The sequence below is a fragment of the Zea mays genome, chromosome 6 (assembly GCF_902167145.1).
Source record: "Zea mays cultivar B73 chromosome 6, Zm-B73-REFERENCE-NAM-5.0, whole genome shotgun sequence".
Taxonomy (NCBI): Eukaryota; Viridiplantae; Streptophyta; class Magnoliopsida; order Poales; family Poaceae; genus Zea; species Zea mays.
The window spans coordinates 146,667,669-146,687,216 of NC_050101.1; the positions used below are offsets into that span (position 1 = coordinate 146,667,669).

The 19,548-nt window shown below is 46.8% G+C and overlaps 2 protein-coding genes across 2 annotated transcripts; both read left to right on the forward strand.

Annotated features, from left to right (window-relative positions):
• Positions 1-7,022: 7,022 nt before the first annotated feature.
• Positions 7,023-8,321, forward strand: LOC109940559 (uncharacterized). Its single transcript, XM_020540118.1, has 2 exons — positions 7,023-7,735; positions 8,249-8,321. Exons 1-2 carry the CDS (start codon positions 7,158-7,160, stop codon positions 8,319-8,321), a joined length of 651 nt encoding a protein of 216 aa, XP_020395707.1. The 5' UTR covers positions 7,023-7,157.
• LOC103630183 (probable WRKY transcription factor 29) lies at positions 8,171-10,270 on the forward strand. The gene is made up of 2 exons (XM_020540231.2): positions 8,171-8,479; positions 9,579-10,270. Exons 1-2 carry the CDS (start codon positions 8,364-8,366, stop codon positions 10,093-10,095), a joined length of 633 nt encoding a protein of 210 aa, XP_020395820.1. The 5' UTR covers positions 8,171-8,363; the 3' UTR covers positions 10,096-10,270.
• The last annotated feature ends 9,278 nt before the right edge of the window (positions 10,271-19,548 follow it).

The following is a 19,548-nucleotide window of genomic DNA, read 5'->3' on the forward strand; positions in this document are numbered from 1 at the left end:
GGTCGCTGCTCATCGGTGAGAGGGCGAAGTAAACCCTCGCCAACGAGATCCTCCAGATCACTCGCCGTCACCATGGAAAAAGGCCATGGGTCGCGCGGCGAGATGATGGTCACCCGGTCAGCCATCACCGAGCGGAAGGGGTGGCGGCACAAGGCGCAGGGAGGGCGGTTTCCTCTTCTCTAGCTAAGCCTCTCGGGTTGCGAAAACCTAAGAGGGAGGCAGGAAGCGGAGCAAAGAACCGTCACCAGACCCTCTCCCGGGTATATAAAGACCAAGGCGAGACCGGTTCAAACGTTCCGCCCGGACCGGACGCGGGATTCGAAAACGCAAAGCGAAATAGCCGTTCCCCGGACGGCTCGCGCACGCGCCACGGCCGCCCCGCCAACCACTCGCCCCGTCGCATTAACTCCGCGGCAGGACAGGCGGCGCCTCTGGCAGGAGAAGTGGGCGACGCTTCGCCTTCGCCATAATAACCACGCCAAAAAAGGTACGCCGCGTCGTTCGATTTCGTATCCTTTTCCTTTTTTCCTCTTTCTCTCTCTTGCAACAGGGACCGGGAAAGGGGGATACCCCGAAAAGGATCCTTCCCCGTGAAGGAACCAGGCTCCGAGCCTCCCTACTGATCAGAGGTTCGAAGGCTGGCCCCCCGGAAGGGTTCGACAGCCGCCTCAGATCGTGTGGGCCCTACACCCACTACTGGTCAGAGGTTCGAAGGTCGACCCCTCGGAAGGGTTCCACGGTCGCCTCAGGCTACTCGGGCTCCACGCCCATTACTGATCAGGGGTTCGAAGGCTGGCCCCCGAAGGGTTCACAGCCGCCTCAGACGCCGAGCGAGGGATGACCATGGGTACGTTCGATACATAACCAAGGCTCGGGCTACGCTCCCGAGGTACCCTAGGACATTTCCGAGACCAGCGGGAGCGATCTTGTAACGGAATCGCATCAGAGGGAGGCATCGAGCCCTCGGACCCCGTCGCCAGGGGACCGGGTCCGGTAGATCACCCGCAGGTACTTTTGGGCGTGCCTCTGGGCCCCTAGCCGACCCCTAACGAACGGGGCACAGACGTCCACTCGGATTACCCGCTTGCAGCTCACCGGAGACACCATGTTCGGCGCCCATCGAGGGCAACATGGCGCTTTCCCCCCTCCTCCTTGCGGAAAGGCGACGCAGGGGCGTATGTAAAAAAGTCGAGTCTGTCCCTGATCGCCCTCTCGCCCTGTGCAGAGGCTCAGGGGCTGCTCTCGCAAACCCGGCTCCGGCCGAACTGTTGACAGCGTCAACATACCAGCCCAAGAACTTGGGACCCGACCATACACCCGGGCTACGGCCAGCTCGCATGAGGGAACAACCAGACCAGCCGAAGCATTACGCAAGGCATTAAGACCTCGAAGGAGTAAAACCACTCCTCCGAGGCCTCGGGGGCTACACCCGGCGGGTGCGCTCGCGCGCACCCACCAGAACAAAATGCAACCGAGAAAGGCTGGTCCCCTTGCAAAAAAGTGCGACGAAAGCCTCCAAGCGAGTGCTAACACTCCCTTCGAGGCTCGGGGGCTACTGTCGGGGACCATAATTAGGGGTACCCTCAAGGCTCCTAATTCTCAGCTAGTAACCCCCATCAGCATAAAGCTGCAAAGGCCTGATGGGCGCGACTAAGTCAGGGATCAGTCCATTCGAGCGACTCGATCACGCCTCGCCCGAGCCTAGCCTCGGACAAGGGCAGCCGACCCCGGAGGATTTCCGTCTCGCCCGAGGCCCCCCTCCAACGGCGAACATATTTCCGGCTCGCCCGAGGCCCTGCCTTCGCTAAGAAGCAACCCTGACCAAATCGCCGCACCAACCGACCAAATCGCAGGAGCATTTAATGCAAAGGTGGCCTGACACCTTTGTCCTGACGCGCGCCCCCCAGCCGGCAGAGCCGAAGTGACCGCCGTCACTTCGCCGCTCCACTGACCGGCCTGACAGAAGGACAGTGCCGCCTGTGCCACTCCGACTGCGGTGCCGCTTGACAGAGTGAGACTGACAGGCAGTCAGGCCCGGCCGAAGGCACCATAGGAAGCTCCGCTCCGCCCGACCCAGGGCTCGGACTCGGGCTAAGTCCCGGAAGACGACAAACTCCGCTCCGCCCGACCCAGGGCTCGGACTCGGGCTAAGTCCAGGAAGACGGCGAACTCCGCTCCGCCCGACCCAGGGCTCGGACTCGGGCTAAGTCCCAGAAGACGGCGAACTCCGCTTCGCCCGACCCAGGGCTCGGACTCGGGCTAAGTCCCGGAAGACGGCGAACTCCGCTCCGCCCGACCTAGGGCTCGGACTCGGGCTAAGTCCCGGAAGACGGCGAACTCCGCTTCGCCCGACCCAGGGCTCAGACTCGGGCTCAGCCCCAGAAGACGACGAACTCCGCTCCGCGCGACCCAGGGGCTCGGACTCGGCCTCGGCCACGGAAGACAGACTCGACCTCGGCTTCGGAGGAGCTTCCACATCACCCAACCTAGGGCGCAGGCCAGCCACGTCAACAGGAGGCGCCATCATCACCCTACCCCGAGCTGACTCGGGTCGCAGGGAACAAGACCGGCGTCCCATCTGGCTAGCTCCGCCAAATAGGCAATGATGGCGCCCCGCGTACTCTGTGACGACGGCGGCTCTTAGCCCCCTTACGGAAGCAAGAGGACGTCAGCAAGAACCCAACCGCTCTGACAACTGTCCCTCCGCCAGGCTCCGTCGCTCCTCCGACGGCCACGACATCACACCAGCTGGGTGCCAAAATCTCTCCGGCTGCCACAACGACATGTACTTAGGGCGCTAGCTCCCCTCCGCTAGACACGTAGCACTCTGCTACACCCCCCATTGTACACCTGGATCCTCTCCTTACGCCTATAAAAGGAAGGACCAGGGCCCTCTTAGAAAAGGTTGGCCGCGCGGGGACGAGGACGAGACAGGCGCCCGCTTGGAGCCGCTCGCTTCCCTCTCCCGCGTGGACGCTTGTAACCCCCTACTGCAAGCGCACCCGACCTGGGCGCGGGACGAACACGAAGGCCGCGGGATTCCCACCTCTCTCACGCCGGTCTCCGGCCGCCTCGCTCTCCCCCCTTCGCGCTCGCCCTCGCGCTCGACCCATTTGGGCTGGGGCACGCGGCGACATTCACTCGTCGGCCCAGGGACCCCCCGGTCTCGAAACGCCGACAAGTAGCGTGCAATAGTTTAGTCTACAGATTCGAAATAGTAGCGTGCAACAGTTGCGTGCCGGAAACATACATGCTTCGAATGTTTTTTATTGTACTTGTATTGTGATATTTTCATATTGATATGGTTACCGATTGTATTTTAGATTCCGACCGATATCGATGTTTTTTGTACCGAACTTCCGTTTCCAATGATTCCGAAATACCGATGTCGTTTCCGTTTCCGAAATTACCGTTTCCGATTTCGTTTCCGATAAAAAAAATGAAAACGGTAACGGTTTTAGTGTTTTCTGATCGTTTTCGACCGTTTTCATCCCTATTATAACTGTTCACTTTGATTATTACCATGCGATTATCATAAATTATGGAGATAGTTGGTATTGGTGTTTTAACTACTATACATCTATAATGAGTTTATGAATCCACTTAGCTTCAACTATGGCAGTGTATAATGTTGTGAGTTCAACTTCCATTGTCGACCTCCTTAAGATGATTTTCTTGAAATACTTTAATGAAACTTTGTCACCTCCAAGTTAGAATACATATCCACTTGTGGCATAAATCTTATCAGCATTAGATATCCAATTTGTATCAAAATAACCCTACAATGCCTTTGGGTACCCGGTATAGTGAATGCCATAACTCATAGCCCCTTATAGATAGCGCAATACCCTATCTAGGGCATGCCAATGGTCATATCCCGGGTTTGAAACAAACCGACTCAGTTTGCTCATAGACAATGAGATGTCAGGTCTCATTGCACTAGATAGGTACATTAGAGACCGAATGATTTGAGAGTATCTTATTTGATCACGTGCTATTCTACTTTTTTCTTAATGAGTGCTTAGATCATAAGGAGTTAGATCAAGTTTGTCCAAAGTGACTCAACACATTTTCCACATAATAGTTTTATGTTAAGAATAACATCAACTACTACTAAATCTTTAATTTTAAAGTTACTAGTCAGAAAAGTATTTCACTTCCTTAATCACATCAATGTTTTTGCCAAAGATTAGAATGTCATGCACATACAAACATAGAATCACACCTTCAGCCCCTCCAAACCAGTAATATACACATTTATTAGCCTCATTCACAACAAGTTCAACTGATGTCAAAACTTTATAAATTTTCTTGTGTTGTTTATGTACTTGTTTTAGGTCATACAACGGTTTTAATAACTAACAAACTTTCCCCTCTTGGCCATTTGCTATAAAACTATCATGCTTATCCATGTAGATCTCTTCGTCAAGTTCTCAATTCAAGAAAGTTGTCTTAACGTACATCTGATGAATGATACGACTGTGTGAGACAACCAAGGAAAATAGCACTCATATAGTCATTAGACGGGCAGCAAGTGAATAAGTATCAAAATAATCTTTGTCTTCCTTTTGGGTATAACCCTTAGCCACAAACCTGGCCTTGTACTTCTCAATAGTACCATCAGTCCTAAGCCTTTTCTTGAATACCCATTTAGATCCTACAGACTTCCACCCATAAGGACGATCGACAACCTCCCATGTTCCTTTAGCCATAATTGAGTCCATATTAGTCTGAACATCTTCATTTTATAAGTCATCATCAAGAGATGAATATGCCTCTTCTATGATTTTTGGAGTATCATCCACAAGATATATAATATAATATTCATCAAAAGATTGCAGCCCTTTGTCTCATACTCTTTCGAGTGACTATAATATTATCCTCTAGATTTTTCACATGGGGTTCAAGGTCGACATGTATTACTCATTCATGAATCGCATGTACAAATTTATAACTAGAAGTGTTGGGTGTATTTTTCATAGAAAATTCACTCTAAAAAATGTGGCATCTTTAGACTCCATAATTGTACCAACATTCATGTTAGGTACTCTAGAGTGTTTATTAAAAATCTATATCACACGATGTTAAAAGCATACCAAGAAAGACACAGTTAATAGTTCTTGGTCCAAGCTTTCGCTTCTTATTGATTGGCACATTCACCTTAGCCAATCAACCTCAAGTTCATAGGTAAGCGAGATTCAATCTCTTCTTCAACTGATCATCGAATGGTGTAGTTTCATTATCTCACTCCACTGTTCCTTAGATATATTAGCTCACTCCACCGTTTCTTAGATAGTCTCGATGTCTCTAACATGGCATTGGCCAACTTAGTTAGAGCCTAGTTTTTTCTTTCAACAAACCTATTGGATTATGGTGAGTATGGAGGTGTCCTCCTATAAATAATAACATGCTCTGTATAAAACTCAGAAAATTCATTTGAGAAATATCGCCCTAATCAGACCTTAATCGTTTAATTTTCTTCTCTATTTGATTTTCTACCTCAGCTTTTATAGACCTTAAAATAATGTAATGCTCCATCTTTTGTTTTTAACATGTACACATAGCATAATCTAGCGCAATTATCTATGAACGCCAAGAAGTACGCATAGCAGAATCTAGTGCATAATTTGAGATCTTAATGATCACCCGATGAAGATCATAGGTGGCCCAACTCATGGTGTAAACGGTTGTGGGTGAATCTTTGTGTTAGAGTAGCAAAGAATTAAGATGTGTAGAGTACTTGATGGTTGCGCGGATCAAGGGGAGCCACAACCCGCTCCAACAAGTTCAAATGAAGAGTGTGGGTTCTCTGATACCTCTGAAAAAACGTTGTGTTCCTAATCCTTCCTTTACTTTGAACATTTACTTTTGTTCAATTAAATTCTTGTGTTTATAGTATTAGAATTGACATACTATAATAGAGTTGCAACCTAGGTCGCGGAACTTTTATAGGAAGGATAGAACAAGATTAGGCAGAAGCGATAAACTGAGCTATTTGGTATGATTTAGTTATTGCGAGGAAAAAAAATAGATTGGTCTAATTCAGTCTCTCTTGTATATCTTGATCCTTTCACTTACATTACATGATTTATTGAATAGAAAAAAGAAATTTTGTCAACACTAGATGTCTACTTGTCACGCATCACGTAAGGTTCTTTATCTAAAAAAATCACTCAAGTTATACTCCAGGGGGGGGGGGGGGGGGGGGGATTTGTGTGTGAGGGGCCGTGTGGGTGCCTACGGTGAGAACATTTTGAGTGCGAACGAACCCCATTCTTTGATTTTTTTTTTTTGCAACTAAATTATCTGTGACACTATGGGCCTGTTTGGTTTGTGGCTAAATATGTCACACTTTGCCTAAGGTTAGTCGTTCGAATTGAATAACTAACCTTAGGCAGAAAAGTTAGGCAAAGTGTGGCAACTGAGGTAGTGAACCAAACATGCCCTATATACTCCTCGTCATATATAGAATATGTCTTTTCTGAACGGATGATTAGCATATATTCTTTTGATTGATGCCTGCCGATTTGTTACCATCGTCCCTGCTGGAACATGATCGCTGGAATGTAAAATAAAGGCCGAGAGGCCAGGTAGGAAACAATACGTGTGGTCGTGCTCTTTGACTCTTCCAATGAAAAGCTAGCTTCACCAAGTCGTTGGCCAAAGAAGGGAGGGGAGGGGAGGGGAGGATCACGGACGCCGGAATTAAGATCCTTCCACGTTGAACGCTAGCTATAGCTAGCTCCTTTTCAACGTCCGCGGTCTTCCCCATGACCCAACCAGAACCAAGACGGGGATCGTCGGAGCGGTGAGAAAGTGACCAGATCAGCGCAGCACAGCACATCATGCAATTAATAACAAGCTTGTTTGTTTATTTATTTATTAATTACTAGTATTATTTACTGCTCCTAGTAATCGCCATGACCAATGACCCGTTCTGCTTTCTTACCGCATATAGTGAGTGAGTCGTCCCCGCCCCCTGGCCCTGGCCGTGTACGTACCAGGCTGTTTCCTGTCCTCTGCATGCTATATAGCGAGTCTCGTCATCTCTCTCGCCATGGCATGAAGCACCAACGCCCTTGCATTGGAGATAGGTACGTACGTAGATACCAAGCCTAGCTATAGATCAGGTAGCTAACGCACAGCGGAGAAGATAGATGCACGTCCTTGCAGCCCACCCAGCAGCAGCTCCCCCACTCGCGTTTCTTGCTGCTGCTGGCGGCGTGCTTGACCACCACCGGTACAGCACCAAGGAGCTGACACCACCGACGACGACGACCATGGACAGCAACGCGCTGCGGCAGATCGAGGAGGGGTTCCGCCTGGCCAGGGAGCTAATGGAGGAGCTCCCGGCGGCCCAGAACGAGCCGGCGTACCTCGCCGACCGCTGCCACGGCATTGCCCAGGCCTACGTCGCGGCCATACGCATGCTTCACCCGCCTGCTAATCCTCCTACTCACTTCGGCGGCAGCAGCCAGCACGACCGCGTCATCCCTCAGCTGGACCTCCTCCGCCCGTTCCTCAGCGCTCCTTCGGCGCCGTCGTCGTCGTCGACGGCGTTCCCGCATAACCTCGGGCGCCACCAGCTGCTAGCTGCGGACCCGTCGTCGTTCGTCGTCAACGCCTCGCCAGTCGTCGCCGGCACGTCGTCGGGCGGGCCAGTGCGGCGGCATGCCTCGTCGTCGTCGCGGTCTTCGCCGCCGGTCCAGCCGCGGCAGCAGCAGCACAGGAGGAGGTACGTACGTGTGCCGTGTGCGTTGCCGTCCGGCGTTCGTTGGCGTACGTTAGGGTTCAGCTGGGGCGCGCGGCCGGGTCTGCTCGTGTTTTTTTTCTTTCTTTCTTATTCAAGTTTTGGCGGTCAAGAGTTCAAACCCTGCCTGGCGGAGAACCTTTTACCATGTCGTCGTGCCGTCGTGGCACGGAATTTTCCACGCACGCCCCTGGTATTTGTTCTCCGGTTGCGACGCCCACGAATACGTACATGATGACGTTATTATTAGGTCTTATAATAACGATTATATTACTCTAAGGACATATACAACCCTGCTACACGGTATTTAAAGTATAAGACGCAGCTAAAACATAATATAATACAGTAAACGTATTTAAAACCTATGTCTTATTATATTTATTGAATAATCAGATCATTCAATAAATTAAATTAATCAATCAGCTAGTCTTCTGTCTTGAGCATAGAGCAAGATATAGTGTATATGTTCTGAGTTTTTTTTTACATTTACTCACTTAGACACTCTCCAAAACACAACTTAAAACCTAACTTGCCGATGAAAGAGACAGGGGTGCCAGTAACAGTGAAGTGATTACTAGTATTAATTAATTTCAGGAGGGAGGGTGGTGAGAGGATGACAATAATGGTTCCAACACAGGCGACGGCGGGCAACGCTGATCAGCCACCGGACGATGGCTACACGTGGCGCAAGTACGGCCAGAAGGATATACTGGGCTCCAGATATCCAAGGTAACCCAATTATTATGTGTTTGAATCCACGCAGAAGGTTAATTACTTTGTTATTATTTGGCATCGTTTTATTCCTCTCGAACATCAAAAAAATCTTCCATTTGATCTAGCATCATTTCCGTTCTGTTTTCTGATCTGGATTTGGTATAATATTAATACTTAGTTTATGATCTGGATTTGCGTGTTTAATTTGGTCAGGAGATATATATATATGATTTAAGTCAAGTCACTAATAAGCATGCTTGCACACCCTTTCCTACATGTTCGCATGGCTGTTGACTTCGCTTTGCATTGCCTTGCGCCCTTGCCTTGGTTACTTCAATTTTTTCCTGCTTTCTCACGGCAGAGGCCAACGTCAGTGAATATAATTAATAAGCTGGTTCAAAAGTACAGCCACAGTACAACATTAGCAGTCTTAACATATATATTGTTTGGCTTTGATATCTTATTATTAGCAGTCTTAACAGTACAATATTACTAGCTCGTGTGTATCCTGTTCCTGTGTGTGTCAATGTATGTGTGCGCATGAAATCGAGTGGACGACACAGAAGAAATAAGAAACGTAAAGTTGTGTGAATGGCTATAGTGACAACACCGGCCGTGCGTATTCTCACTGTCTGACGGTTTTAAAATTGAAAATGGGCCCTTCGTACGTAGAATGTCCTTCGGGGCAACAAATTTATCAACTGAAAGGTACGTCACAATATATGCTGAGTTGTCGTTAGAGAATGCATATTTGTCACCAAGGTTGAGATGTCTAGATAATTTTAAAGCTAGCATGCAACATACCAATATGATATGAAGGCAAAGTTTATATCAATCTTATTATAGAGCCCGAGAATAAATGTACAACTCTGCCTTTTTTACCGAATGTTGCAAACTATAAAATTCTATAACGACTTCTCAAGATCCACAAAGTTTATTTTGTTTGTTTGGTCATTTATTCATTCCACATGATGGTTTTAACATTATTTATGAATCTTATAGATCTCTCTTCGAGTTTTGTAATACGATATTTGCATATTATTTTAATATTAATGGATGTCATGGTAATCATAAGATAAATTATAGCTTCTAACTTATAGCTATATATCCGCAGGAGCTACTACAGGTGCACTCACAAGAACTACTACGGGTGCGAGGCGAAGAAGAAGATGCAGCGCCTAGACGACGACCCGTTCACGTACGAGGTGACCTACTGCGGCAACCACACCTGCCTCACCTCCACGACGCCGCTGCTCACCCTCCCAGCAGCTGGCCCCGCCACTGCGGCCTCAACTGCCGCCAACATGCTAAGCAACTCCCCGACTGGCGGTTCAGCAGCAGTCCTCGCTGCTGCCAGCCAGGACCTCTTCATGGCGGCGGCCGCTGAGCATTCTGCACCGGCGCTGTCCACGGCCATCCAGCTCGGCATCAGCTGGATGCCATCAGCCCTCGTGGGCTCCAGTGCCGGCGAGGGAAGCAGCGCTCAGGTGAACGTGCCGGCCGCCTCAGGAAGGGACACGGCCGAATACCCGGTGATGGACCTCGCCGACGCCATGTTCAACTCTACCAGCAGCGGAGGGAGCAGCATGGACGCCATCTTCCCTGCTCATCACGATCGACGTGATAGCTAGATCCATATTGGATGCATCGGAGGATCGATTCCTGTGGGGATTCATCATTCATCCGTGATTCGAGTTTTGACTTTAGCCACTCAAAATCACTAGATAGATTAGTTCGCGGCTAAACCGTGCTAATAAAGGTGCTCACAGTTTTTAGGTATATAAAAGCAACAGTATTATTTGTGTTTGTATAACTCTAAGATTTAGAAGCAAGTGTGTGTCTACGTAGGCCGAATAGAATTTTTTGAAGTTGTTGAGTCACAGGCGGTTATATAGTACTAGTATATTGCTGAGATGATAAGAATGTGCTCAACGATTTTCTCTATATTTTACCCCTACATCCCACTAGTCCCGCCACATCACCGATCTCTCTTATATATCTCCAGTCTTTATGGCGGTTCTTCCTAAATTCTACCCTTATATTCCAATACAACTATAAAATATTATTTTCCATACCTATTCACCATCTATTAGCATTTTTTTCCTAGCTAACAAACACTCACTACCAGAAACAAGCCTAGAAAACACTAGGTGAAAAAAGAAGGCTAAGTGAATTGTACATCGGCAACGACTTCTTTACCGAGTACTTTCTATCGGGCACTCGACAAAGACTTTGCCAAGTGCCACTCGATACTCGGCAAAAAATGTCGCCGTCATGGCGCCAGGTGACGGTGATAGAGCGTGCCTGCCGAGTGACACTCGACAAATTAAGGCTCACTCTTTGCCTAGTGTCGTCTACTGTGCTGACACTCGGTATAGAAGCTCTCTATGGTCCCCTTTACCAGTTCCTTTGCCAAGCGTATTAGGTGGCATACGGGTTTTGGGTTAGGGTTAGGGTTTAGGGTTAAGGGTTTAGGGTTTTGGGTTAGGGTTAGGGTTAAGGGTTTAGGGTTACGTATTGCTTACGTTAATATGTGTTAATATGTATTTAATTATTGCTTACGTTAATATGTGTTAATATGTATTTAATTATTGCTTATGTATTTGTATATATATAGCTCAATGAGTTCTCCGATCAAGGACCAAGGATTAGTGCCCGAGCACATGGACAAGAGTGTTGCTCAAGAACAATCCAGCAGTGAAGGATATGAAACGCCTAGCGACCCTTTTCCTACCACTAGCATAGATAGGGCCGCTCTCCGTGAGTTGCAACGTGACCCTACTTATGATCCACGAGAAGCTGAGGTAAAAGTACGCATCTTTAGCTTCGTATGTGTACCCTACTGATTTCACATGCATGATCTCTTGTGCATTTTATTACATGAATAGGAGGTCGTGTCTGAATTTCGTGCGATACTCGAAGAAGCCGTGGCACGATACGAAGACGTACCGGAGCCGACCCAAGACGCACCGGAACAGACCAAGACAACAACCGAGACGTTAAGGAAAAGGAAGCAGAGCGATCGAAAAAGAGGTGACAGGGGGCTGAACAAGTTTCCCGACAAAACATACAAAATCTCAGACGTGAGCCCGAAAGGTCAGCCCCTAGCTCCAGAAGAGGCACTACCTAAGTTCCGGAATGCACTTGGGTTTTTAGTTAGAGATAATCTTGACATAACAATACGACAGTGGAGAGATGTGTCAGATGATGTCAAGAATCAAATATGGAATAAGCTATTAATGAGGTTCGTTCTGCCTCGGGGTTCAGAAGAACTCGTGAAGGAATACACGATGAAGCAGCTTGCAATCAATTTCCGAAACTGGAGGTCTGAGATGAACACAAAGTTTGCAAAGAAAGGTCTGGACCCGACCAAAAAATATAAAATCTCAACAGGTCAGTGGGCAGTATTTCTAGAGCAGAGGAGCAGCCCTGATTTCATATCTCTAAGTGAGGCAAATTCGGAACTATCAAAGAAGAACAAGTACCGCCGCCACCTAGGCACAGGTGGTTACAAGCGTCAGGTTCCTAAATGGACACAAGAAGACGCCGAGAAGAAGGCCGCAGGGTTGCCGACGCTGTCCGAGCAACTTGGTGAAAGGGCGGCAAATTGGCTCCGTGCTAGAAAACCAAGGGAAACCGAGACCGGTGTATCTTTTGATGATCCCATTGTCGAAGAAGCGGCAAAAAACATATATACAATGGCAGCTAAGCAGAGCGAAGGAACTTTTAAGCCACAAAGGGAAAGAGACATCCTAACGGCTGGTCTCGGTAACCCTGAGCATCCTGGTCGTGTACGAGGAATCTCGTCTAAGGAAGGATGGATGGAAGGATTCGGACCACAGTGGGAAGGTCTGTACAAGAAACGTGATCGATACAAGGAAGAGATGGCGGATTATTTTAAGGAGGAGGCCAAGAAAGAGTTCAAAGCCATGATGTCTCAAATGCTATCGAATCCTCCTCCAGAATTGATGCAACAGTTGGCGAGTGCGATGTCTGTTCAACAGATGACCACTCCACAGATACAAATAATTCCAGCAGCTCAACCGCCGGCTTCCACAGATTGTACGACATTACCAAGCTCTGTTGCTTCAACGGGAAATAAGGACTGTTATCCAGTTGATGACATCACAAGGCATGTGGCTTGCACACTGGTTATAAGATATGGTATTAACAATAAACGTACAAAGAAAGTAGCCACAGACCTTGCGATCCCAGGACGCAAGTTCCATGGAAACGATATTCCAGATGATTATTGCAAAGTAGAAGTGACGACGGTCGTCCAAGGATCCGAGGACGACATGCTAGACATCCCTGGGCCCGAAGGTATCGAGAAACTTGGACAAGCCATCAAGAATTTTATCCTTTGGCCTCGAAGGGATGTCGAATTGCTTGATTGGTCGAATTCGTCGCAGGCGTCGCAGGCCCAACCGCTCCGCCTTCTCAAATTGCTGTTCCTATTGTACATCCATCATCACCTCCTCAAACTTCACATGCTGCTCCTCATCCTTTTTCTGACCCACCGTCTCCGCCACAAGCATCACCATTCAGGGCTCCACCACCTTCTCCTCCCCATCCTCTTGGTGACCCACTGTCTACGCCACCATCAAGGGATCCACCTTCTCCACAACCATCAAAGGATCCAAGGCCATCAAAGAAATCTAAACTTCCTATACCAAAATTGGTGTTCCCGTATCAGAAAAAGAAGAGTAAAGCTACTACTGCTGGCACAGCTCGGTTTTTGAAAGGGATTGGACGGAGCCTCACGTCACAAACTGTTGATTTGGCCAAGCACGAGGAGTCTGCAAAAAAGGCTGAGACAATGGCCGCAAAGATAAAGAAGCCAACTAAGGCAGATTACAAAAACGTGCCTAAAAAATATGTGTCGGGCAGACCTCTGCTACCTCTTGAGAAACTAAGAAAGGTCCCGGCTGGTGTTAAAAGGTTGCATGACTGGTACATGCGGGCATCATCGGTTGGCATCGACACCATCAGTGTGCATATACCAGACCATGCTTTTATTGGTTCGGACCAAAAGGCCATTGTTACATTCGAGGACATGTGGTTAATGATGAACCTTCAGAGACTCGACGTGCAACTTGTAACGATGTTTGCATTGTAAGTGTCGCTCATACTTCCACATATGTGTGTTATTATTAGTGAGCTGTATAAAATTTCAAAATCTGACATGCACGTGTGACTTGCAGAATGCAACATGATCAGCAGGAGATTCTTTACGGTACCAAGCCCAATGCTAGTGCCAGTAAAAGGGTTGGGTATCTCAACCCAATACTTATATCCGAGGAAAGCCACACTTTTAGAATCGGGAAAGACAACGATGAAATACGGGGAAAGACGGACGAAGAAGTTGAGAAGCGTATAAAGGATATGAAGAAGGATTTTGAAGCTCGATACGCCACCTACATAGGACATGCAATGCTTCAATTTCAAGACAGGGAAGCCATAATGGCCCCGTACAACTTTAAGTAAGTGTGATTTTGCATAAATAAAATTAATAATTTCAATACACATGCATCACAAATTTGATTCGTACAGGGACCACTGGATATGCTTCCTCATTTATCCTAAGGTTGGAAAGGTGCTGGTGCTCGACTCCTTGAACTTCGACCCTTCGACATATGCAACATTCCTCAGCATCTTAGAGCTGTAAGCCTTTTCTATGCATGCATACTTTTATCGATTAAAATTTGAGAATAACATGGTGATTCTATTTGAGATCACAGGGCTTATAGATTCTATAAGATGAGAGGTGGAAAGTACGACCTGTCGAAAAAACTCGTGCCACTAGACATCCATCATCACTGGCTGGTAAGTATGTGATTTTATGAATACATATCATACACAATGTTGCAACTAAATAACCAATATCCCGTTATGTAGTGCCACAAGCAACCACAAGGATCGGTCCTATGTGGATTCTATGCGTGCGAGTTCATGAGAGTGAACGGACGATACATCACGAACCCTGACAAGGTATTATTAGTAATAGTCAAGTATGTATTTATGTCATTAAAGATGCAAATGTGTTATTATTGAGTATAAATAGATGATGTTTATAAAATTCCTTTACAACAATTTCAACGAGGAAACCCGGAGAACTTGACCGAAGCTGCATTGTATGGCATAGTCGAGGACCTCTGCACATTCATATTGAAAGAGGTCATTCCCGCAGAAGGAAAATATCACGATGCTTCCGGAACATTAGCTTTGCCAGAGTTTAGAATACTAACAGAAATTAGTAGATTATCTCTTAGCCGAGATAGTTATTAGAGCTTAGGTGAAAACTTATGATGTATAGAATGCATGAAGGATATATGGTTGTAAACAGAATACTTTGATGTATATAAATGTATGATAGAATTTAATTTCATGTTGCTTTCAATATCAATATAGATCTATATATATACATGTTTGTGTGTGTGTAAATAAATATATATATATAATTCAGTATTGTTTGAAATTTTAAAAAAAGGCGGGAAAACTTCCACTGGCGGCTAAATAAAGAAAACCGCCAGTGAAAAGTGCATTTCCACTGGCGGTTTGCTTTATAAAACCGCCAGTGGAAATGCATTTTCACTGGCGGTTTTCTTTATTCAGCCGCCAGTGAAAATGCACTTTTCACTGGCGGTTCCTTAAGAAAACCGCCAGTGAAAATGCACTTTTCACTGGCGGTTCCAAAATAACCGCCAGTGGAAATGCTGATTTCCACTGACCCCTAGCACTGGCGGTACTGAAAAACGCCAGTGTAAATAGGTTTAGAACCGCCACTATAGAGCTTCTGTGTACTAGTGGTCTACTGTGCTGACACTCGGTATAGAAGCTCTCTGTGGTCCCCTTTACCAGTTCCTTTGCCAAGCGTATTAGGTGGCATACGGCAAAGGCTCCCTCTTTGCCGAGTGCCCGCGGGACTAGCACTCGGCAAAGGGATCACCAGCGGGCCCCTTTGTCAGTTCCTTTGTCGAGTGCACTATGAGACACTCGGCAAATGTTGCTTTTTTGCCGAGTGCCAAGGCCACATCACTCGGCAAAAAAGCTTTATTGGTGCCCAGGTGTGCCTTCTTTGTCGAGTGCTATGACCTTAAAACTCGGCAAAGAAACCTCTTTGCCGAGTGTTACTATAACACCCTCAATTTGGGGTATAAAATTTCTTTTCTAATATCCACCAAATTCAGGTGTTACCCTCCTATTTACTTGCTTTTCTTCTTCTTTTTGTTTTCTAAATAATGGATATTAACTTTATTATATATATATATGAGTTTTTGGCATGGTAAAATAAAGTCCAGCTAGAGAAGATTTGATTGTTACATTCATGCCGTTGCATATTGTTTATGGGTGCATAAGGTTTTTGAAACATAAAAAGATTATCTCGATAGTGTTTTTAGGAATGTCTGGAACCTTTGAAACATTTTCGAGTATTAAATATGAATTTCTAGAAATTTCTAATATTAATTTAACCTCTAAAATTTAGTATTTGCGAAAACAACAAAATCTTGGAAGTTCGATTATAAATATATATGTTTCTCTCGTCGAACTCGTTCTATGTTTTGTGTCTTTTTCGCGAGGTCGTCAAACCGCTTTTCCTCCTCATGAACATTGTGCTGCTCGCAGACCTGCTACCTCTCTATTTCATCTACCATCGCCTACCCCTGCCTAACTCGATCAGTCTCTGTCATACACTGTATCGTGCAACTCGTCGCTCGGCCAGGACGCGGCATGCGACAAATTTTACAACCGTCTTCCGCATCCTCTCTCTTCTATAAATACATCCCTAGGCATCGCAAAATTCCTCATCTCGCCCCGGATCCAGACCACAGGCGTGAAGGGCAGCGTTTACCAGGTACGCAGGATCCCTCTCCTTCTCCCTCTCTTCCTCGCGCGACCAGACGGCGCAGGGCCGCGGCAGCTTAGTGTGCACGCCCTGGCCTTGTCCCCGGCAGCCCCGCGCAGCGCCCGTGCGCGCCCCTGTAGCCTCGCGCGCGGCGCGGCAGCCATCCCCGGCCAGCCCGCCCAAGCCCCAGCACGGCACGGTTCGCCGCCCAGGGCCGCGGTGTCGCGGCCGACCTCGGGCCCTGTGGTGCGTCCAGGAGGCCATGGCGCAGGGCGTCCTCTGGCGCGGTTTCCCCTCCCCCTGTGCTCGACCAGCAGCAAGGGCCCCTACGCGCGGCGGCGTGGCCTGCCAGCGCAGTGGCGCGGCCATCTAGTGCGGGGAGCCCTGCGCGCGGCAGTGCCGAGCCCTTGCTCTCCCATGGCGGCTGCACGGTGGTTTTTTGTCCGTGCGTGTGTTCGTGAGCGGTGGAGGAGATGCTAGCCACATTTGATCCCACTCATTTTGACTAATTGTGGCTGAGATCCATGTGGCCTTTCATGTGACTTTGGTTCAACCAATAGAATCACGCCACGTAGTTTAAATTCGAGAGATGATATCTATTCAATATATATTGCGTCGTAAACCCGTCACGACTCGTTCCAGTCGCGTTAACTTCGTAATAACTTCAATTTCATATTAGTAACATTATTTTGGTATGTCGCGGATCTTAAGTAATTAATTATTTGTTCATTCAATAGTGGTTAAAAAATGACTCTCCAATTAAAACTAATGTATAGTTCTAACTTGTGCTTTACAAATACGTGTTAATTTGATTAATGCCAACTCAAACATTTTGAATTAATACTCGCTTAGTGTATGCACGACATCTGTTTAAGTATTTCTCGTATGTCGCGCATGCTGTTCCGCGCGCGATGGCGTGCTGGGTCGCGCGTGGTGTTTTGCGCGTGTCTCCACACGTTGTCTTCGCATGTCGCGCGTGCGGATCGTGCGCATCGCCGCGCGTTGTCCGCGCGCTAAGTCACGTATGTCGCGCGGCGTCTGCACGTGATAATAATTGTTTTCGCTTATAAACACTTATGTTAATAATGATAATTTGTCGGTTTGCATATTTTAGATAGTTAACTTAAGGTTTGCTCAACAAATAATTGTTAGATTAATATTCTGATTAGATTAAAAGTGTAGTGTTCAACTTGCGCTTTGATAATAAACATTAACATGGTTAATATTAGCTTAAATACTTTTTACTTATTTAATACTTGTTTAGTTTAAACACGACATCTAATTAGTTTCTCTCTGCCTGTCGCGTGGCCTGTTCCGCATGCGGTGGCACGCTGTTTCGCGTGTCATTCGCGTGCTGCTTGTACATCGTCGTCGTTCGTTCGCACGTTCGCGCCTCGCGTATGGTTCGCGTGTTGTCGCGTGATGTTCGCACGTGTCGTCACGCGTCAGTCGCACATGGTCACGTGTTGTCGTGCGTACTGTCCGTGAGGTCCTTCGCGCGTGCCGCAAGGTTGTTTCACGTGTCGTCGCGCGTGCTAATTCACATTGTTCGCTTGCGTCGCCGCTCGCATAAATCGCTATTCAGACGCTTTGATAAAATCGCTTCGTCGCATCGTTCATGTTAAATAATTAATTTCTTGTTTAGCGTCGGTTAGTTAAAATAACCGTTCGATCGAACCTGTTAAGCGATTATGCCGACTTAGACGTTATATTCAATATTCGATTAATATAAAACGATATAATTTAGTGGTACCCGTATGTCGTGTCGTTTATAAATTTATTATATGTTTAAACATAGCGAGTCTTATGTGTCGTGTTCATAAATATAATCCAACCAGTTTAAAATGTGGTTTCCGATCAAATTACAATCTCGATTAATGCCACATTAGATATTTCTTTAGAGTATCTTCTGCGGCAGAACCTCCCAAGTTATTGGGCCCACATGCACCTGTCCTTGTCTCAAAGACCTCAGACTGCTATGCATGTGCACCAGATAACTTAACAGGATCCGTCCGATTGCCCCAAGGACACCGGATAAACCACTTACAACCAGAACCGCGGGATTAAGTAACACAAATCACACACACCAATATTTTTGCAGCGGAAATCTTGTTACCAAATTTTACAAGTTACAAAAATTTTACATTATTTTATCGGAGTGATTGCAAAAGTATAAGTTTGAAATATATGCTAGCTCAAGGGACCATCCTCATTAAGAAGTTTAGAAGGGTTACTTAGACTTATAAGAAGGCCGAGCCCACTGGCACTTAACACCATCATCAACAGCACAAAACTATGACCTGAAAAACAACAGGGAATAAAACCCTGAGTATGGAATTACTCAGCAAGACTTACCCGACTAAAGAAAAGACTCTCAAGGATATGCTGGATTTGGGAATCAAGGAGAGGCTTTTAGCAAGAATCAACTTAGATACTTTTGCAGAAAAAGCTTACTAAAGTGAGTCCTTACTTTCAATATTTTAATGCCAGATTAAATATTAATAGACTCTATTTGCACCTAGTCTAATTTCACCATTTCATCAATACAACATCATTTTTACTCATAATGTTTACATCCTGACTTAGGTTGTAGGTCGGAGCTCAAGTCTCCACTCTCCGGGGATATAACGGCGATCCGAATCGATTTACTCAGCTGAGGATCTCTAACCACACGACATATGTAGCACTTAACCCTTGCATATGTCAATCGTTCCCACAGATCCTCCACAACGTGAACCGGTCCGCGCTACCCGGGAGCACTACTCCTCCATCCAGCCTCTAGCCAGGAGGGTACACGCTACTCCCACCATCTCCCACGCCCAGTGCGCGGTTGTCTTTTCACGTATGGAATAGCCGGGTTCAAGCTTACCCTGTCCCATTTCCAGGGCATGTGGCTAGTTAAGATAGTCCTTGATCAACAGGCCTACATACGCATCCAATCCTTAATTAACCTGGGCGGAGCATCACCTGTTCCTAGCCCAAGTCCCGATTTAAGTACTTCCATCCTTAGGAGTGTTTGTGCTCCCTAGGATGAAAAGAGCATTATAGGGAACTTTGCAGTAAGATCCCACCATGCTCCCAATGAAAATATTCTTGCAGGTAGAAATCATCCTTCCTCAGGATAAACCTGAGCTAGGCATAAGTGCAAAGGACAAACTCTATCTGCTTATAAGCAGGGCTAAGCATTTTTTGTAAATCATATTTTGATACTTCACCAGAAGTACCTATAAAGGTATGG